The 23,152-nt window shown below is 39.2% G+C and overlaps 1 protein-coding gene across 1 annotated transcript in view; it reads left to right on the forward strand.

Annotated features, from left to right (window-relative positions):
- The window catches only part of gpc1b (glypican 1b), a 59,385-nt gene that overhangs the window by 13,860 nt on the left and 22,373 nt on the right, over nt 1-23,152 (forward strand). The window contains exon 2 of the mRNA XM_004542614.3: nt 20,369-20,527. Coding sequence (XP_004542671.2) covers nt 20,369-20,527 — 159 coding nt within the window. The remainder of the gene's footprint in view (nt 1-20,368; nt 20,528-23,152) is intronic.

Here is a 23,152-nt window from a genome sequence, read left to right on the forward strand (position 1 = left end):
TCACGTCTTTTATAGCCACTTGATCTTATTATCTGTCTTGTTACAAAGAAAAGTTGCATGCTGTATCATTTTTTCATCTTATAAATGTGTGTTTGTCTTTGTATTTGTCAGCTTTGTGTGTCCTCTAAAAACAATGTTATGAACAGCAACACCATGTAGCTGTGATGCAGCAGTAGTGGCAGCGCTCTGTCATACAGTCTGTCCTTTGCGTGTCCCTATACCATGCACCCTACTTCCCCAGCAAACCCTAGCAGACTCAGTCCCAGCCCTGAGGCCCAGGGCATCACTCAGTCAAATTGAATCACAAATCCTTTTGGGCAGAAGAGGCTGTGGCTCAGGATGAATGGTTTTGGTTTGTCATGTGATGTCTGCTGATGAATGGCCAGGGCCTAGAGGACTGAAAGGGCTGAACCGAGGTAAGTGGGACTTGTGTAGGTCATTTCCCAGGCAGATTTTGGTCATCATATATTCTCCTTCTACATACTGAATTCTTTTGTTCTTCAAAACGAACTTCTATATATCTATAATTACTAGTTATTATAGTAATATATATTTAATAACGCAATTTTAGATTACTTTCCCGTTTAAAACGTAACAAAAGAAAAAGCAATGTTCCTGTTTTTTTACTTTTCTTTGCAATAAAAGAAACACAAAGAGAAGTTCTGGTGTTCCATATTGGGATGCTTTCTCAAGAGAGTTGTGCTTTTACTGGAATCAACTCTATTACTGTAAGAAGCCACTTTCTTCTTAAAGCTTCCATTCATTTTTAGGCTCCTAGTGTTTTCCGATATGACTTTAGAAATTAAATTTACCTTTTTTTCACCCCTCAGGCTCTCACTTCCTCTTGTCAGCTTTCCTCGCCTTCTTTTACTCTTTGCTCTCTTCACATCTCTCTTGGTTAGCTTGCCATGATTAAGCACAGCTGTCACACTTATCCAGAAGTCACTCTTTTTTGAATTTTTTACAAATGTGGTCTGCTATCTTTCTCATTCCCTGGCCCTGCTCACTTTGAATGATGTCTAAATGAATGAAAAATGAAAAAAAAAAGAATTAGTAAATGAATAAATTAAAAAACAGAAACAGAAAAATCAAAGGATACAAAATAACTAAATAACTGTGGGTGGAGCACTGCCTAACTCCTCTGCATTACTCTCTGAGGTAGTGATGTGTAGCCTCGGGTTACTGAGGCGGCTCAGACTATGGGAAACTGGAGTGTGACACTGAGCTGATAGAAACTTAAATTATTTGCCAATGTCTGTGTTTCACCTCAGCTAGCTGGGCAGGCAGTAAACTCACACACACTACCTTGATGCATACAATGTGCCCTTTGCCTTCAGTTTTCCTTTCTGTAAATTCAGGAACCACACTGTATAATTTAATCACTCCATGGCTGATGAATAATAATACAAAACACTCTGCTGACATTAAATGAGTGGTTATCATACTGCTAATTAGCAGCTTTAGACTATAGCAGTATAAATGAGGGATACTTCAGGGTCACCTGATCCAACCTTAACTATAATCTTTATCAAAAAATGGCAGTTTTAACTCTGATCTTAAAAGCAGAGAGGGTTTCTGTCTCCTGAATCCAAACTGGGAGCTGGTTCCAAAGGACAGGAGACTGAGAGCTGAAGGCTCTGCCTCCAATTCTACTTTAAGACACTCTAGGAGCCAAATTTAAGCCTGGAGTCTGAGAGCAACATGCTCTTTTAGATTAATATGCTACTGGGAGGTCTTTAAGATATGACAGAGTATGATTATAAAGACTATATGTGAAGAGAAGGAATTCTGGATTTACAGTAATAGGAAGCCAATTAAGACAAGCTAATATTGGAGACAAGGAGAAATATGATCTCTCGTTAAAGTCCCTGTCAGTACTGGCTGCACTGTTTTTTGATTAACTAAAGGCTTTTTAGAAAACAGTCTGATAAAAATGAATTACAGTAGTCTGTCCTAGAAGCAGGGAATGCATGAACTAATTTTTCACCATCACTCTGAGACAAAATGCTATTCAGTCCTACTTATTTGTGTAAAATTCATGTTGAAGGAAATATCCTGATCAATGATGACTCCAAAAGTCCTCAAAGTGCTACTGTAGGCCAAGGTAATCTGGTTAGACACCATGTTTTTTAACATTTTCAGGGCCAAATGCAGTAACCTTGCCTTTGTCTGAATTTAGAAGTAAGAAATTACAGGTCATCCAGGTTTTTCAGACATGCCTGTAGTTTAATGAATTTGTTATCTGGCTTCATAGATAAATGTAACTGGGTATCATTTATATAGAAATAAAAATGTATGCAGTGTTTTATAATAATATTACTTCAGGGAAATGCACATAATGTAAAAAGTATAGGTCCCAGCACAGAACTCTGTGGAACTCCGTTTCATGTGTGATGATAATTTCCCATTTACATGCACAAAGTCTCTCATTGCATCTGCTCTTTGACAGTGTGACAGTTAAAAGAGCACATAATATGTGCTCTTACATAAAACACAACAGGGTATTATCTGGAAAACAACTAAGATGAAGAACAAAAATGTGTGTATATTACAAAATAATACCCACAATAACTTTTTAGAAAGTAAAATCATCAGCCTTTTTCTCTTAAAGTTTGCATCTCTTCAATTCATGTAATTTGGAATTAGTTATTACTAATTTTTAAAACACCACAGAATGACAAATGGGGCCAAAATCTGTGTTTGTATAGATTATTAATCTACATTCAAACTAAACTGATTGTGTTTAAAAATGCTATATTTCATATTAACCTAAATGACTAAATGATATTTTTGTGCATACTCTGTTGAAAGTTGTCCTTCAGTGATGATAAACCTGCTGCTGCTTCTCTATGATCATCAAATCAATATTTTAATCAGTCTAAGCTGTGGCACCTGTAATTCTTAATAGCCTTTCCTATCATGCCACAACAGGAAAAACATTTGGATAATTATAACACCATTCAGTCATCACCAATCACAAGTCATTCCAGTATTAGGTTTTATAACTTGGTGTCTAAATTTGGGAGGTTTTTAGTGAGAACGGATCCTTGTCAAGATTTCCTGTTCAAATTTGCTGATGTAGCAAATGATGGATGGAAGAAAGCTTCTGCTCTTCTCTGACTGTTTACTCACAGATTAGATTCCAATCTCTTTCAATTAAGCTCCTTGGGAAACACACTCCTGGTCTCTCAGCATCCCCGTGAATTCTTGCCATCTGAACCCATCTGCCACCCAGTGAAACACATTCACAGCAGCAGGCTCAGATGGCTAACTGCCCCCTTAACTGCTGCAAAGTCTGTCCAAAGAGAAATTATCATTTCACTCTGCAGCACAGTTAATGAAACGCTTGAGGTCGGGAAAGAGGAAGTGGATGGAAGCGATTTGAGCTTGTGCACGTGTCTCTGTTTGTCCTTGTAGAGATCCGTTCAAGGTGTGGCTGTCTTTTTTTGTCTGCAAGATAGCGCTTCATGCTTGTTTAGCAAACAGAGCCTTTTGTTATTTTGGATTTCCAGTGAACCTCTATGCATTTCTGTGGTGTGTTTGTACTCTTGAACTGCATGTGTCTGTGTGGAACATTGTGGAGCAGATATGTGCTTTTATGAGCAGGTCTGTCCTTGTAGTTAAAGCCTTGTGTAGCCCTTGTAAAGGCATTTGTTGAGCAGTCCAGCAGTATTAGGCGATATAGACATCTGCCCTGGCAGTCAAGTGGTGACTACCCCTGTAGACAGCCACCTTAATAACGTTCTGTCAAGTTCGTGTTCCTTTTTCTGAAGTAAAAAGACCTTCTCTTTGGCTTTGACTTTCTCTTTTCTTTCCATCTTTTTCAACCAGTCCATGTCCTTTTTTTTCTTCCTTACCCAAGATTCTCAGTAGGGACCGCTGTCTGTGAGTTCTAACTTCCCTCCTCTTCTGTCTTCCCTCTTTCTAGCCCAGGGCCAGCTTTGATGTTCACTGTCTTTACTCTCTGAAGCGATGCTGCTTTGCTGCAATGGAAACACCCGCTCTCTCTCCCCTCTCTTCTGCTTTTCCTTTTTTGCACTATAGGTGAAAAGAAACCAGCCTTCCATTGTGACAACACTCTCCAGCCAGCTGTTAGATAACTGCTAACTAGGAATCAAGCTGCTGTTCCCCTATTGCCACCAGTTACTTCGCCCTCCTAGTAGAAGATTTTGTATAACTGCTAATTAAACGTTAGCGACACACAGATTCAGGACTTTTCTAACAACTATTGCAGTGTTTTTTTTATTTCTGGGTAATGAGCTCTTACAATTGCACTGTACAAATGATATATTGTTATGAAAATCAGGACATCTACATCAAAGGCTTACACGGACGCACATAACACCTGCTGTATAAATGCACAAAAGTGCACATGCATCAGATCAAAGTGGAGTCCTATGTTTTATGTATGGCTGCGAATTTCTGTAAGGATTTTTTTTCAGTTGCTGGATTATATGTGTACCTTTCTCTCTTCTAATTTAAGGGGGAAAAAATCCCCATAAAGATCAAATGGGGCATGAACTTACATGCCTACTTTGGCGTAGCTCAGCGGTAGCTGACAGATCTGAAGTTAATTAAAGCAGTTTTTGTCCATTGACTGATGCCAGTTCAGTGGGACCTGGGTTGTTAGATGGGCGTGGGCGGAGGGCACAAGCTGGGCCACACAACGACGGGCTTTGTTAGAAGTTGTGATGCAGGAAAAGGCTACAGATGTCAGGCAAGATCTGACTTCACTCAACACATTTATGTCCTGTGGACTTAAGAGCATTCACCTTCTCACAGCTGGATGGGAGGGACAGGTGGTGGCACTCTAATCCGAAAGAGGAATTACATTCCCCGTTAATAATATGGTGGGCGATAATTTGGAGTAAAGTACAGCTTATTATATTACCTCCTTAAACAGTCCTTCTTTCTCAGCCTACTCTGAAATGTTAATCAGTTTATCAATATAAAATGAATTACATTTTCCAACAGCAGCATTTAAGGTTTTAGTCTTGCTTGATGTGTATAAAGCATTTTTGTGCATTTAATAAGTTTTTTTCCATGTGTGTGCGTGATTTCATGAAGTTGCAATAAGCTGCAGGGCCATCCTGATAAGAAAGTCAATATATGCGGTTCATAATGTTGAACAATTCCATTAGATTAAAAAATGAAAGTAAAATGTAGTTTTAGTCACAGTCTTCTTATTATTTAACAAAACTGTATATAATATTTTGCCGATAGAAACCAATTATTATGCTTATAGAACAATATTGAAAGAGAAAATGGGTCCCAGAGTATTAATAGCTATGCGCACAGAACTTTAACAGTAATGTTGCCAAATACATGCTAACCCATGTCTGCTTTTCACTGGTGTCAAGACCTCTGATGCATCATGGCAGAAAATCATGAGCTATATAACAGAGAAGGATTTTAATTTCTTTTCTTTCCTCATTCTCTCCTTTCTTCCTGCCAGCATTTCCCTTTCTGTAATTTTTTTTTCTATCTCAGCCTTTTCTCCTCCTCCCTCTCTGGTTGGATGGCTAAACCACCCACCCTTTCAGCAAAAGCCTGTGGCCTGTCTGTCTCCCTGTGGCCTTCTTCCCAAATCTCTCTGCCGCCCTCCTCCTCTGCCTTCATCTCACTCCGGGAGGATAACCATCTACCCTTTCAGCACAATCCAGCTCCTTTTTAATGACTGTTTCCAGTGAAGGAGGACAGTGGACAAGCTTTGTCCCACTCACTGCGATGCATTGGAGCAGCTGAAGGAAAATGAAAATTCTATGACATTTTGAAAGAAAGCAACAATTTGATCTGTTGGTAAAATGTAATAAGATTCCTCTCTGTTTCTCCCTTAAAACATATGTGTTAGCTAATATGTGTGCTACTTGCAATTTTCCCATGAAGACTTACAGTACTACAAGTGTTTTGGACAGCACAGACTTCAACCTCTTCTTCTTACATTTCTTCTGCTATATTGTTTTTTTTTTCCAGGAGTTTATTTCCTAGTTTCTGCTAAAACTATACATGCCCATGTATTACAAGGCACCAACTGATTATCTGAATTGCTTACCCAACATAAGGTTGTTTGAAGGCAGAAGCCTCTCCCACCCTGGATGGGTCATCAGTCTATCACACAGCTAATGCTAAGAAACAAGAAACAAGCATCTGTGTAATGATAGTAGTAAAATCGTCACTTAACCGAGTAGTAAAATTTTTAAGAAAGACCAAAAAAAATGTAAAAATAAAATCCCACATTTTAAAAGCAATCTTTGGGGAAATCTGATGTCTTTAAAACTGATAAAGGAGCAACTTTACCATACCCTAAAGCACAAGCAAGACAGACCTTTAGGTATAGTTGGAAAGAAAACCAAGAAATCAAGGTAAACAACAGAAGCACATCTGAAAATATGACATCAACAGGCACAGAGGCTCGTGGAGGAACACAATGAAAGAGTGTATGACAGAGCAAGGGAGTCAAAAAAGAACCGAATGACAGGGGCAGGCAGTCAGAGGAATGCAACAAGCACAGAACTGCTGCACTCCCAAGTTCACGAGTGCAGCTTTGACAAGCATTTAGGTTTTCTTGTTTCATAGATGAAACCATGAAAAGCTCTCTTTCAGGCCTGGACTGAAACGGGGATTAGACAGGGGAGTGACAGATAGAAACATTCCTTTACACATCTTCTACATTTACCTGTCAGAGCAGTACAATGAAGCTGCTCCCATATGGGCGATATGCCAGAATTTTGAATTCTAGAGGCCTAATAGGCAGCATGTGGAAATCTTAACACCATACATGCTCTGTGGCTTTGTTAAGGTGCCTTAAATTCTTCTTTCAACACACTTCTGTGATGTTCATATATCTCCGGTTCTACGTTCTCATGCGCATATGTTTCCCATTTAAAAAATATATACATGTATATTCCAGACTTAGTTTTTAACATCAGAGTTGCAGATTAGTTTTAAATTCTCATGGATGTAATTTCCATTACAGCTATAGGTAGCAGTAATTTTCTGCAGTTCTTACTCATCACGAATGCTTGGATTTTTTTTTGATTTTTTTTTTAGCAGAACATAAATTCTCTAACTACACATAATCTGCCCACTGCCCCAGTAAGCAGTTAGGGAGCTAATGATTTTTTCACATCATTAAGCTTGTGCCAACACTTAGAGGGTCATTGTGTTACCAGTCAGCCTTGCCCTGTCTTGCTAACAAGTGCTACCCCCATGACAAAGTCAATAGTATTTGCAGATTTTGGCCATTAGCAGAAGAATGTTGCTCCTTTATTTCTTAGTTTGGCAGAGATCAAGTGTCCAAGCCTGAATCAGTTCTTAAGATTTAATTTATTATCAAGGTCTGGACACTGGTAAAACCTCGTCTTTATGTGCAAACGCTGCAGCTAGTGGTCAACATTCAACTTATTTTTATTGAATTTACTGAAATCGCTTAGAGCAATGTTTAATTTAAAGCTATAGAACAAAATCCATTGCGTTGTACTTGGTTACCTCATTTCAAGTACCTTGCTAAAATCTAAATGTAGTATTTGACTCACTGCTGACCACTCTTTCACAGGAAGGTTTAAATCTTAATCTAATTGAGTCTATGTTTGGGTTCTATAAAACAGGCTACTAGTAAACTAGACGGATCTTCAACATCTTTGTGTGCCACTAACATCCTGTAGATCCGATGAGTCAGTTTCCTAAAATCCCCTGTTTTTCCCAACAGGCACAAGCACAGCTGGAATGATTCTTCAGTCATTATGTGTAAATTATCAAGGCCCACGCTGCTTTGCAAAATGCAGGAGATGTGTGACATCACTGATGGTGGCCTACATAGAACAATGACTTGGTGGCCTGGTTCCTGATTGTGGAAAATGGAGTGACATGGTGGTTTGACAGATCGGCTTGTTTGGAGGCGAGGAGGAAAGTAGAAACCACAGGCTTAATAGCCTTGACATTCCCTAAACATCTTCATCTTTGCCTTGGCATTTGGTTGCTTTCCAGTGGTTTGTGTGCTGAATGTGAATCTTTCCCATCAGGCTTTGTTTGTGGTCTGCTTCCTGGCTCCTTTATTTGAAATTCTCTTATCGCTTCTTTCCTGCCATGTGACTTACATGTTTCTGTTTGTTTTCTTTTCAGTCGCTCTGTCTGGTCGTCAGTTAGCCGTGTCTATCCGTCTGTTGTCAAGACAATTTACTGACTCACAGTGACTGAGAGAGGCCTGAAGTGCTAGCCTGTCCTGACCTGACTTCAAAATAGACAGCTTGGCACGCACACCATGCACAGACAACATCGCCAAAACAGGGCTTTCCTTGTACAGCTTTGGTTCACATGTCAAACCCTCTTTCAGATCAGGCTTTTAATATGACTCACTGGTTAATAGATGTATGGGAACTTTATTGAAGCCCAGAGCCATCTGTATACTGTTTCTGAGTGTCAGTTAACAGGAGCACATCAGAATTTAAATCTCTTCTCCTATGAAAATGTCCACATGCTGTGAGTGTATGTGGAAGCGGCTTCACCACACAACCAATACCTTGCGCTCTTTAAACTAGTTAACGTGACATTTTTACCAAACGACAGATGATGATACCCTGATATCTTGATTTATATTGAATGTAGACAAATAACGCAAAAAGATATAGACAGAGATACAACTCCAAGCTAACGACTCTTAGACAATACATGAAACAAGCCAGTGTTTGAGTATCCAGGCAAGTATGGATCTGCTCTTTGGAAGCCCAGATTTGTTGGCCAGATTCCCAGCCAAAGGCAAAGGAAGGAAAGGGAAGAGTGTGTGAGGGAGTCATGGGGCAAGGAGAGAGGGAGAGAGAGATATGTGAGAACCAAAGGGAGGAACTGAGAGGCTTGTTTGTGCTTTGATCTGATGACTGAGGCAGAGAGTGTCAGTCATATTCTTTCCAAGCAGAGATCTATAATAAGATCACGGAATATTTAATGTCTCATTGATGAGTCATTACTGGGGATTAAAGAAGACCTGATTGAGGCTTTGACAACATTTTTTTATTAGGATTTAGAAAATGGTTCGGTGGGAGTCTCAGGGGGGTGTGCTTATAGGGATTAAGCTAATGACTGATGGTTTTTGTAGAGGTCTTTGTATCATAGTAGCGTAAAGAAATGAACTGCATTAAATAAAAAAATAACAATTTAAGAGTTTCATCATATGTTACATTCAGCAATCTGTGTTAGCTTTTCTTCTAGTGTCATTGCTGCAGTATTTCACAGGATCAAAAGGTAGAGTTGATGATTATGCATGGATGGATAAGGAAGGTAAACTTTATTGAGCCCAAAGGGAAAATTGTTCTCTTGCTTTAATCCATCCTAAGCATGTTCAGTATAAGCTGTAGAGGAGGAGACTGTACAAAGTTTGTACATTAGCTGACGGCGATGTCACTGCAATCTACTAATTGTAGGGTTGGTAGTTTGATGCCTGGCTGCTCCTTGGGCAAGATGCTGACTCTTGATGTGTTCGCCACAGTGTGAGCCTTAGACAACACTTAGCTGTTGAAAAAAGTGCTTGTGTGAATGTGATTGGAGTGCACAACTAGAGTCATTCTTCTGACAAAGATTTTGATGTGTAAATAGACTCAAAACAAAGGTTATATCAGGGTTTTTGGTTTTCTGTTTGTTTCCCAAACCTTTTGCTGGGGGGGATTTTTTCATTGTTATTATTAAAATCACTAATCACTATTAAAACTTCATAATAAATGATAAAAAAAAAATAATAAAAACATTTTAACCTTTTTAAACTTTTCTAGCTCTCACTTTCACACTCCGAAACTTCGTGTCTGACAAATACACATTGTTTCACCTTTCAACAATGACTAGCCGAATAGTACTATATTGTAAGAATGAAAGCTTGTGAATACTAAAGCTGCTTTTCGGGGTTTACCAGATGTCTGTAAAATTTCTAGCCTTTCAAAACAAAAGTTCCAATTAAAATGAACAATACACACCTGTTTCTCTCTCTTTATCTAGTAGTTGTATTGTGGACAACTTGTGCTTTGCTCCAAATACCGCCTCCAAAAAGCTATTTGTAGCTTCTAATGCCTCTTCATATGCTTCATGTGACATTTCAACTAGCAGCAGGTGCACTGGCTCATTTAAAATTTACTTCTAAGCTTAAAGTCAATATCTAACCATCAGCTCTTTTTTCTATTTTCAAGCACTCTTATTGTTTTCAGTGACTCTCTGTTTCCTAATAATCCCTGCTTTCTGTTTTACTTTTGTGCGCTCACCTTTCTTTATTTGCATACAAAATCTTAGCCGCATCATTTACCACCATTCATGTATCTGACTCAGTTCTGGCTGGATATGTTCTAGCTCGTGTTGCTTTGACAGGGCCCAACAACAAAAAGTCAGCCTCTATCTGTCAGCTTCTCTGCCTCTAAGCAGCAAAGGCCAGAGGGGAACTGGCTGCTTTGTTTGTTCTTTCACCATCAAGAGACAGTCCTGCCACAAACAGAAGGCTGCAAGTGTATAGTAGTTAAGCCATGAGCACTCTCTGGCACACATGCACAAATACCTGTGCTCAAGTATGTTCGTGCTCCCCTCTTTTTTGCCCATTTGTTTTGAAGGTCTTTGGACCTTCAAAACAAATGGGCCTCCTTTTCCCTGTTTTTCAGTTATTTTACCTGAAAAAACAGCATATTTACACATTCAAAGGTAATAGCTCTAAAAAATGTAGGTAAAGGAAAAAGGAAAAAACTTTTGTTCACAAAAGCGTACAAATGAAAATAGCTAATTAAAAGAAATATATACTTGGCATAAGTGTTATTTTGCATATGCAATAGTGCAATAATGCAGTGCAGTAGATAAAAAATTTTGATGCTTGAGTGGTGATTTGTGTTTTATGTTTGTGTAAAAGCTGGAAGAGAAAAACAAGTCTAGAAAACAGCACAAACTTTAGTTCTTGTAAAAATCTGTTTCTGTCTGTTTGTCCTGGATCTTATCACATGATCCTTCTTTCCAGACAAACAGATCATAGACTGGGTGTGTTAAGTCTCTGATGACGCTACTAGATTCAGATTTAAGTTCGGGAAGTATGTCCTGGTGATATGATGGGCAAGCTTTACTACGTGGTGCACGTCCTTGCATTCCATGCAGTCTTGGCTCTAGGTGACAACAGTGTTTATGGCACTTCAGTAGAAGTTGATAAAAACCCACTGAGGTAGATTGATCAAGCTCAACTTCCTGAGAAAGTTTGTTGATTTTATTGGATGTTTCAGTGCTTTGTCATCAAGCCTCCCAGAAACCTAATGTTCACATATTTAGCATCCTAATCCAACTGCAGTCATAATAGCTTTTATTTATATAAACAAATGAAATATTGCAGCTGTAAAGATCCAAAGATACTCACCCAAGTAAACCCTGAAATATGTGTGTCTGATTGTTGAACTGCTTGCTCCTTTCTGCCCAGAGGATCAAAGTAGGTGGATAATTGATTGAGAAGCTGTTTCATGGCCAGGGGAGAGATGCTCCCTTCTTTTGTCATGACAAATAAATTGAATGAAAGATCTGGAGTTGATACAAACCTATCGAACCCACATTTAGTAGCTGTTCACTGGAACTCTAAATATAACTAAGTGACCAAGACAGTCCGGTATGCTTTTAAAATGAAGGAATGCGCTGGCCAGCTCAGCAGCATCAAAAAGCATGGAAAACTGTGGAGAGGATAGCTTACGTGCATGATGGCAAAATTCTACTCTCAAGAACAGGAAGGCTTGATTAGAATCTGCTAGAAAGCATCAAAAAGAAATTCTTTGGACAGATGAAATCAACATGAACTTTTACCAGAATGGAAAGAGAACAACATGTACAAGGAAAGAATCAGCCCATGGTCCAAAACATACTGCGCTGTCTGTCAAACGTGGTGAAGGCAATATCATGGGTATGTATGGCTGCCAGCTGAACCAGGTCACTTGTGTTTATTGATGATGTGAATGCTGATAGAAGTAGCAGGATGAATTATCTGTGCAGAGGATAATGACTCGGGCATACTGCAAAACAAACCCAAGAGTTTATCAAGGCAAGGAAACAGGATGTTCTTCAATGGCCAAGTTAGTCACCTGATCTCCACAGAGTGGAGCATGATTATCAGTTACTGAACACAAAGCTTAAGGCAGACACACCTACAAAGAAGCAGCAGTTGAAAGTGACTTCAGGCAGTCAATATAGTATCTATATTTATGATTATGCTAGTTTGGCTGCTTTCTTTTGAGCATCAAGTGCAGCACATTTTTAAACCCACTGTAGATTTGCACTTCAATCACATCTTAACTATTTGACTTAAAATTCACAGTGGTGGTGTATAGAGGTAAATGAAAAAATAAAAAAGGATCATTATCGAAGAACTTATGGACCCAACTGTTGCTTTATTCATCCCAGAAAAAAAATAAAAATAAAGGTAAATCAGAAAAACATAATAAATAGGTAAAAAAGACAGAATGGTATAAAAAAACAAATATCTGAAGAATTTAGAAGCTAATCTGAAATATAAATAAATGCGATAAAGTAAAATAATTGTGCATTTAAATAAAAAAAGTTTATAATTACATAATATTATTTGATTAGTACAATATTTCAAAATGAAAAAAGCCAATGCAGAATTTAAAACTGTTAAGTGTGTGGATACCTGTGTTTAAAAACCCACATAGTCAAACATTTAGAACATTTCAGTCCAGCTCTGCAGTGCTGTGCGCATTTAAACACAGACACAGAAGCATCACTCCCGTTTTATCATCCGCATCATGTGACAAGATGTTCTGCGTGATTTGCGTCAACTGCAGACACTTGCTGTCAAAGACCTATGTTAGATCATCCCCCACACATACACACCCCAAAACAACACACAGTCCTTTATAGACGGAAATGAGGTCAGCTCCCTGTAGTGTAACTGCTGTTTTTTTTACTTTGGGATGGTCTGTGATATATTGTCTCTAAGATATCATGAGCACATTGAAATGATCCAGATAAAATTCCTGAGAATTACATCTTCATTTGATTTCTTCTACTTCTTGTCTCCCTTATTTTTTGTGCAAACACATTTAGTAACTAAGGAAACACACAGATGAGGTCAAGTTATGGCATGTCTGTAACAAGCAGTACTTGGACATTGTGTGTAGGCCGTCTCAGTGTAAGTTCAGTGTGTAAGTTTTTCTTCTTAACTTGAGTAAATTAGGTTGAAAAAATTGAGGGAATGGATGAAGAATGGAGATGATCTTGAGGAAGGCTGCTGAACAGCTAAAGCACCAATTATTGATAGCACATTGCCTGTACGTGCTAAGTGAATGTGACTGGTTGCTCCCCATCATTTAATGCTGCTGGCATTTACACTCTTAGGTTATTCACTGGCTCTGGGATTTGTGTTTTTCACTGTGAATGTGAGAGAGCAACAGAGAGAAAGACAGTGAAAGAAGGACCAGGACAAAGGGACTGCCATCAAGAGTGTTTCTCAGGGCTACATCAACTTAATTGCAAAACCTGTTATAATCCATCATGTTCCTTATAAATCACAGCTAAGAAAACTGAAGCAGGATGTGAATCTTGTAAAGTCTGTCCAAAACAGTGCAGATAAAGAAGGCATGCACTGTAGGGCTTAAAATTCATGTAATGCATTGGTGTTTGGAAAAAACAGAGGTTTGCTTAGTTTATCTCTCATTTTCACCCACTTTCATTTTCTACCACTGTACAACATTGTGCTGCTAGATTGCCAGAGAAGCAGTAATGTCCACACTAAACAGTATCTAGTTTGCTACCATTATACAATTAGCACTTTTTTGACAATAGGACATTATTATCTTTGTCATATTTTTGTCTTGTCCTCTTCTGTATCATTGCACTTCCTGTTCCTTTACCCCGCGTCCTTAGTTCACTTCATTTCTTTTCCACCCTTTGTTAGCACAGCTTAGCCAGAGCAATTTAACTTTAACCCCCACACTCCACGTGATTATAATGTTACGTTATCCATTGAGTCTTTTCTGTCGTCCGTAGCTATGATCAGAGGGTTAAACTTTTCACAGTCAGTTAAAATGACTCTCACTCAAGTCAAGTGAATCCAGGCCTGGGTTGACGGGAGAGAGCAGTAGGAAAAAACAGCATGGAACTTCCATAACCCTAACCTTAGTAGTAATGCTTTCTGTGTGTGGCTGCCACCTTGTCTGGCTCGAGGAAGCTATTTATATAGCTGCTGGTCTCACATTACCAGACTGGTGAATCTAGGGTCTAGGTGAAAGCCTGGGTCGTACTCTATGTGTTAAGTATAGGAGTATGGACAAAGATGGACAAGCAGACTTATTTGACTCACAACAAGTAGGCATGCAGAATGGTACCACCCTGTAATGACCATTTGTCAGGTTGGTATGTGAAATTTCATTGTGTACAGTTGGTGGGTCAGACATTATGTCAACCTCTAGTGCCAAATAGTCCTCTTGTACTTTATCTGTTTAACCTTAATCCACTGTTCAAGCGTGTTTGAGGGGGTGTGCACGCGCCCGTGCGATTCCTGGTGTTCCATGGATGTTTTTCCTCGGCACCGGCGACTTGTTGTCGACACACACACACACACTCGCACTACCGTCGGGATTATGCTGCTAATCTCTCCGATCCCACAGCGAGCGTGCACACCCATGCGCGCGTGCAGATGCGCTGACATTCTGCATTGTGGTCTGAAACGGTATCAGTTATGCAATGTCGGTCATTACTTGGAGCCGTCAGTTATGTCAGTGTGTCGCAGTCACGCTAGTTTGTCAAATGTGCTTTGGCAGAAAAGTAGGGAGATTTAACAACTGCTGCATGTAATGCATCCTGAATTCCGATGATGCATGCATACTTCTCCAAAGTATCAGTGCAGACAGTTTAAGCCTGAAAGAAATAAAGCCAACACTTTTAGGTTCACTGTAAATTCTGCTTTTAGCTCCAGAGCTTTAATCTTTGGATTGTTTAGTTTCGATACATTCACTGATCTGACTTCTCAACATGAATACATATTATGCTCAGACGCTGACTTTACTGCATTTTTGCAAAGTAAGAGCAGAAATGCAGCATTAGGGATTCTATGTCATTCCAGGTATTTTCTTCATCCATCCATCCATACATCCATCCATTCTCTGCATCTTAGTCTTCCCTTTTTTGGGGGGAAACTGTCTATGCAGAGAAGCCTGAACTACCTCAACTATGTTATTTTCTATGAAAAAAAGATGGGCCTTTTTTAGTACCAGGTGACATTATTTGAAATGGCTTATTCACAGTACAAATAAAATGTTCAAAAACAGGCTCAGCAGGCATCAATGAAAAAAAACTACCTTACATGATTATTTTTTCTACCAGTGTAAAGGACAAAGGAACCAAAGTTTGCATCTGGGGGCATGGCCTAAATCTTCCATGAACATCATGAATTGCCTGAATGTACCATCTGAAAACTGCATACAGTGTCTCAGTCAGCATAACAGCTGCAGCGGTTAGCACATTTTCAACTGGTGGGACAAATATAGCATCAAAACTTGTTGTGTCTGTTTATGTGAAATACACTGCCACAAATGGCTGTGGTGGTGTTTATTTGTATTTGTATTTTTTTTCTCATTAAGATGTTTTTAGTGGCTACGTGCATAAGGAAACAAAGCATCACTGAAAACTGCCTCAGTTATGGTGACCTATCTGAACAAGAACAAAAAATTTGACCTCTGCTCCCCGACTCCCAAACTAGTGGTGTTTTGAATTATTCTTAATTTCCTGTTGGCCTCTCTCTGTGTGTCTCATCATCTCTACAAGCCTTTGACCGTCAGTCTCTCACATGCTTTATCTCAGTGTGCACAACCTTATTCTGCCTTCCAAGACTAGTGTTTAATAGGACCCTTCCCCCCTGGTGAACAATGATAAGCTAATGGGCAGGGAATTGCTCACTATTTAACGGACGTGTCTGTCAAAAGAAAAGGGATTGCTGTGGAGTGAACACCTAGTTTATTTTTAAACAGATAAATTTGGTGGGTGGTGTATGCATGTGAGCCATTTTAAGCAGTGCCAGATTATTGGCTTGCTATGTTTGTACTGATTGGCCTTGCAGAAGGTGGTCAATTATTGCAGAGCACCTACTTTGTAAACTCGCATATGTTTGAAAATACCATTTGAGGGTTTTTTGTTGTTGTTGTTGTTGTTTCTGTTTTTAAGATCTTATAGATGTTTGGTTTAATTTTATCTCAATGCAATAAACAAAGAGTGGTTTTGTGGTAGTAAAACATGTTCTAAATCTAACAATAGGAAACAATCCATTCCAAGGATCGGGTTCCCGAGCACAAACAGAGCAATATGGTGTATGCGGTTAAGTGCCAAGAGGATTGCTGGAAATTAGACACTGGGGAAATCAAACAACCACTGGCTAAGTGGATAGCACCACACTGAACACTCTGCAGTCTATTTACACCTACCGTTCAGTGGCCAATCATTCAGTGATGAGGGTATGCACATCCTCAGCAAGAGGAACACAGAGCAGCATTGTTTTTATTTTGTTGGTTTTATTAAAGAGTTAATAAAATATGGCCCCGTCATTTTCCCTGTTCAGTATAAGTCTTACTTACTGTGTGAACACATGTATTTACTACCTAAATGCATTAATAAATGCAGCATCAGTGAGTGCGTAACAGAAAGTGGATGCTATGATTTCTTTTTTTTAAATAGCCATTTTAAGCATTAGCATTATTTCACCCTTTAGATGTTTTTCCCTCTACATGAGTGGGGCTTCCCACTTGAAAATGGCCCATCCTCCTCTGCTGATTACCTAGTATCCTCTAGCTGTGGGAGTGTGTGTGCATATGTGTGTAGCCTACATGTGAGTGTGTGTATGCGTATGTGTGTGAGTGCTTAAGCGACTTTAAAACGAGAAGAGCCACAACTTCCTGTCAAGTATATATTTCCTTTTGTACTTGGAGAGTGGCTTAGCGTTGCTGGCACCCAAACAAACACACACACTCACACACTCCAGTTTACTGAGTCAAATGGAAGAGAGTGCTTTGTTTGTATTATTAGCTGACTATTAGGTTAGTCAACTGGAAACATAATGCTCTGTTACAGGTGACCTTTCTCGCTGTACAGTAGATGTGTCTCCAGGGCTGTGAGACTTTGACTCGGTCGGTTCCCACTGCGAGTGTTGTGGTTGTTACAGTGAAAATCCTCACAATGTTGTTTACACCACAGCTGGTATCAAAAACAATACTCAAACCATTTGCTGTGATTAATCACGATTAACACTGAAGCTTTAAGCAAGTGAATATTTAAGTGTGAAAACTCAAAATTAATGTCTATATATGTCAATATCTAAAAGCGTCTATCTATACAGCTAGATCAAAAGATGCACTTCCAACATAGCTCAGTGAGACCGACTAGAGAGAGATGCACTGCAAGTTAGAACTGAGTGTTATGTGCTGACATTAAACTTCCTGCAGTTCCTCCTCAAGTCTACTTTTTTGTCTGTTTTTCATAACTAGAAGGACATGGGTTCATAGCGCATAAACAACTTTATGCTTTGTCATAATGAAATGCCTGACTCGCAGAGCCCTATAAAGCGCGCCTCCCACTTCTAGACAGCTTTAAAAGTAATTAAACAAATTTAGCTGTGTCACTTGTATTTAAAAAAGTACAATAAATATTTGAAATGAATTCCAAAATGACGTGTTAATTTAGACAGCACTAATTTATACATAAAAAATTGACCCTCTGAAGTGGCTTTAGCTGGAAGCTTCACACCTCCTGCTATATGTGTGTATGTGAGTGTTTTGTGCGTCAGCATCTATTTGTCCACTCTTTTTTTAGTGATGCAGTGGAAAAAAAGTCTGCAGTCTCTTAATACACATGTGCAATAAAGCTGTCCATTAGAAGGTGCTGGTAGATTGCATTCAATTTGATGCACAAAAGAACAGCATACCTTTCCTGTCTGCTGTCTGCCCTTCGGTTTTCTCCTTTCTCTTTGTTAAATTTCATTTCCTATTTCTCGCACAAATCGCAAAGACTTTATCCAGGTCCTCCTATCCTATGGTCCGTGGGTGTGAGTCACATCATTATCAGTGAGAGGGTGCTGAGAGACGGTCAATGTCACCTTCTCTGGTCTGCAGAGCTTGTTCTCCACTTTGGCGTTTGAGGGGGACAATTGCCTTTAATTGCTTCACTTCAGCGCTGGCCTGCATAAGGCACTTAAAAGACAGAGAACTTGGTTGCCACTTAATCAGTGAAATGCAAGGATTCTTGTTATACACACAAACCCACTCCACTGGCTGGAATACACAACTGAGGCTGTGGACAGGATGGGGGTCCTCAGTGGGCGACTGAAAATACAGCTACAGTAAATGAAGGTGAATCACTTGCTTGTAACTGTTGAGGCAGTGTGCACAGAAATCACTGGCTCTGATGTTGAAATAGATGGCAGAGTCCATCTCATTGATTTCCACGTTCTGCTTATAGAGTTGCCCTGAGCTCAGAGTCTTCTAGATGCATGCTAATGTCAGCTCGAGGGACATTAATCATTAATACAACACCAGTATGTGTTTATTGAATTTGCCTTTGTGCACACCATGTGAAGCTCAGCCATGTGAGCTGACATAATATGCATTTCAAGACGTGTCAGAACCAGCAAAGCTTTGTTTGTCAGACTAAAGCTTAGACAACATATTTAATTCATGTTAATACGAAATACTAAGACGTAGTTATTCATCGGCTTATATTAGACTTGTTATTGGATTCTAGTCTTTCACCGATGGATAGAGCGGATAAAAGATTTTAAAAAAGTGCACATAGTGTCATGCGCATATTATTTTCGTGAAATATATTGTTCTTGTGTTTTGTGTTAGACCTCAGTAGCACAGGCTTAGAAATCACTTAACCTCTGGTTGCTGCTAGTTGCAAAGAGGTTGCTGCACCACACAAACCTACTTGTGATTGCTTTGGTTGCTTGCAGATTGCAGTGGTCACACATAGTTTGCATGAACTAGCGAGTGTTTACTTTTCTGCAAACACTCGCTGTTTACCCTCTGAGCTGTAGTGAAATTTGAAAAATTTAGTAAACCAGGAACAGAGGATGTTCACCTTGAGATTAAATGCTGTGTGTTATAGATGCAACCAACTTATTTCAAATTGCACAACTTTAACGTTGAAGGCAGACCGTTTCAGTTTTCTGGTTTTCACAATTTCACTACCAGTTGGCGAGCAGTTAGCAAGCGATTGCAGACAAGTCCCGCTTCCATGCAAACTGCTGTCGACCATGGCAACCAAAGCAATCACAAGGAGCTTTTCCATACAGCACCTTGTCTTTATCACCAATGAAAAAAATAGCTTTATAACTATTTCACAAATTGTTTTAAGTTGTGTCTCAGTTTGGGTTGATTTTCAGGACTTGTTATTGGTTTTACACATTTTAAGGTTAAGACAAGTTATTAGCTTAGGCTGGTTTAGGTTTGGGTTAAGGTTATCTTTAGGCCAGTAGATATATTTAGTTCTAGTTCTGCACACTGAATGACTGTATGGGATCATGGATCATTATGGGGTCAGTTTAACCAAGCAAGCATTTCCTGATGCAGTGTTGCTATTATTATGCTGTTTCACTAAAATTTCTTTTGTAAAACACTGATTAAAAGAAATGTAAAAATGTACGTGGACGTGGATGTGTGGGGGTGTCAGATGGTTTGTTTTTTTTCAGCAAACACTAAGTAGTTTATCCTATTTTCATCAAACGTCACAAAAATTTCATTCGCCTTATGTCTGGATTGAAGGAATTTCCATCTTACATCATTTGTCCTGATTACAGCTGCAGCTTGACTGCAGCTTTAATTGCACTGACAGCCTCCTTGTTTACAGTAAATTCTCGTATATGGCATTTGACTGTGTGTGTGTATGAACGTCACAATGTCTGAAATAGTTTCCACCTACTTCCCTTTTTTTTTCAGAGTTGTGCATTTGTGTGTGCATGCACTTGTCTCCAAATGTAGGCACAGGAATGCGTGTCAGGAGTGCTCATTAAAACTCAATGCCGATTGCCGCTGTACGACTGCCACACAGTTCACCACGTCTTGCCAGGAAATCAAGGGGGCGAATACACGCAGCTCTACCTCCTTGACTGCCAGCAGACCATAAAAAAGGCCATAAAAACAGCCACTGTAGTTAATTTAGTCCTGTCATGTTCATAGCGACTGTAGAGTATTTTAAACAGCGGAAACACAAAAGCTTTTAATCTCAGTTTTGTCATTCAGTGCTGACTCATGGAATCTGCTAATGACATCTTTCTTTTTTTTCTTGACTGTTCTTTGTCACCCCCTTTTATCCCCTTTTGTTCTTTCCTCCACCACCTTCACTTTCTTCTTTTCTGCCTCCACCTGTCCTTTGATAGGCGAGCACCTGCGCATCTGTCCTCAGGGTTACACCTGCTGTACCAGTAACGTGGAGGACAAACTGGCCTCGCAGAGCCGCACCGAAGTGGAGAACGTAATCAAAGATGCCGGGCGCTCCTTACAGATCTCGCTTACCGGACAGTACAAAATCTTCGATGGTGAGCTTTTTGTATTTATGATGCAGAGTATATGTCTGTGTATTTTGTTTTTTTCATTTTAAACATTCACTGACGCAACAGACAAACTGACAAAAAGCGAAGGAGATCAATGATAGTTTATCTCAAAGTCTACAAAGTTTACAAAGATCTGCTGTCATGCTTCAAAAGGAGCAATTTGCAGTTAACTTTAATTAAAACTTTGTTTCCCTTTTGCTTTGATATCAGTAAAACAAAGCACAATTTAATGCAAAGAGTCAGAACCACAAAAAATGAACAAAGTCATTTAAACCTTTGGTGGCTCAGTGGTTTAAAATGCTTCATAGAAACTGACTGAGCCCAAACAAAGGATAAAGACAAACACATTTCACAGTGAGTTGATAGCGTTCTACACTATTTAATGTGTGAAAAATGTTACTTTTTGTACAGCATGCAAATGGTTCAATCAGTTGGAAATCATTAAGTAAAGTGTCATATCATGTTAACTGTTGAACACTCTTGTATACCCCATCAACAGACTAAAATTAAGATACACTACAGTGTAAAACAGCTGCGCCATCCTTCATTTCTTTATATTTTCTTTTCAAGGAGCCATACTTTCTTTTCGTTTTTTGAATAGCAGTTCTCCAGACTGTCTGAAGGCTTTTCAATGTTTTTCTTTTGGCATTCACTCATTTTCAGTCTAGCCTTTGTACATGATAATCATTATCGAAGTAATGGCTTTTTTGTTTGTTTCTTAAGCCACTTAACACTGACCTGTGAATCATTCAGGCATTCAAGGACTTTACTTGCACCCTGTCATAAAAACACATAATTTATTGCCATTTCTTTTGTATGTAATGTTTTTGCACCAACAGGGTGAATCCTAGAGCGCTGAAAAATGTATCTCAGCATTGTCCTTAAAAAAAAAATTGGGAAAAAATTAAAGACCTGACCTGAGAGATACCTGGTCCTTCAGTTGATCCAGTCCAGCCCAGACTTCAACATTATTGAGGCATTGTGGGATCATTTTCAGAGAGAAAAGAGTAAAAGCTGCCAATATACAAAGAAAAGATTTGAATGTCCTTCAAAAAGTCTGGAGAACTAGTCCTGAAGACTACTTAAAGACATTATAAGAACTTGTGCCCAAGAGAATTCAAACCGAGTTGGAGAACAAAGGTGATTAATCCAATATATTGACTTTCAAATGCATTAAATTCATACAGTCTCTGTATTTCCATTTATATTTGCACATTTCGATAACTCACTGCACCTAGAGGTTTGGAAAGTACTATATAAGATTATTATTATAGTCTCAATCACTAAATCTGCTCTACACCTTGAAAAATGATACAATAAGATCATAATAATATAAAATGTATGAGATTTTAAGTACAATGTTATAAGTCTGAGGGATGGGAAGAGAGAGAGATTAAATGAGTGCATTGGTACACCAAGGCAATTATTTGTGTGTAATGACTTGCTCCAGTTAATAGAAGGGTGTCTCTGTGCTCCACTTCTTCCCCTTGGCCAGACTGTGACAATGGATCTGTCAGCCGAGGCTCTGAGCTTGGCTAGTTAGCCTGACCTTTTCAGATCACAGTGATTAGTGGCTGAGAGACTTTTGTTTACTCTTTTTCTATTGCTCTGTGTCCTTCGTTCTCATGGACCCTCCTTTTCGCTCACGGCGCCGTTGCTGTGAGCCACCCCGCTCCGAAGCAAAAGTACACAAGCACACAGAAAGCAATCCAAGACCTACAAAATTCTCTCCATTTTAGCTCGTCATCCTACAGTTCTTGAACTTTCCCATTCTTTGGGGAGACACTTCATTTAGCACAGCAGAGCCAGTAAACAACACAGTCCACAGACGCACACATTTAAGCAGCACTCAGCTACAGTCTCTAAACATTGTAATGATTTGCATCCAAAAAATTCTAAGATAAACACACACAGACGCACACATCCCGAACATGGTTGGTTGTGTTCTGTCACAATGAGGTCATTTTTGGAGCTTGTTTTGTGTTTGTGTATGCTTGCCAGACATGCTGTTATAAATGTTTGATAGCTGCTGTTGCTTGAGACAGTAAATTAATTAGACTGCTCTGTTTTGTTGATCACAAATGTAAAAACATTTGTACAGCCTCTGTTCCCCACCCACCGGACTCCTTTCAGTTTTGTTTTTCTCTGCCTGTTTTTCGTGTTCCCTTATCTTACCCCAGTGAGCATCATATGGCGATGCAGAGCTGACAGAGGGAGAAGTATATGTGTGTTGGGACCTCGAGGCCTGAAAACCATCTGCTAAAGGCCGTCTTCTCAAAGAGAGCTGAACGATAGACTGGGGTTAATTGGACCATAATGTGTCACACTTGCAACCACATGACCAGCAGTTTGGCAGGATAAAACAATTTTTTCCTAAAGACATCCTGTTGTTAGCCTTTGCTGTTGTGAAGTGGAAAATAAGACACGTTACTTCTATGTCAGACTACGGTTAAACCGCTACTGTTACATTTTCTTTTGCATTTGAGTGTTTTAAAAGTGGGGTGTCTGGATCAAGAGTCCTAAACATGAATTATTTTTGCAAAGTTAAGGGAGATATGGTCAAACAGATGAGGAGAAGTAGATTTTAGCCATATTGAGAGGAGCATTATT

This window comes from Maylandia zebra, linkage group LG18 (genome assembly GCF_041146795.1).
Source record: "Maylandia zebra isolate NMK-2024a linkage group LG18, Mzebra_GT3a, whole genome shotgun sequence".
Lineage (NCBI taxonomy): Eukaryota > Metazoa > Chordata > Actinopteri > Cichliformes > Cichlidae > Maylandia > Maylandia zebra.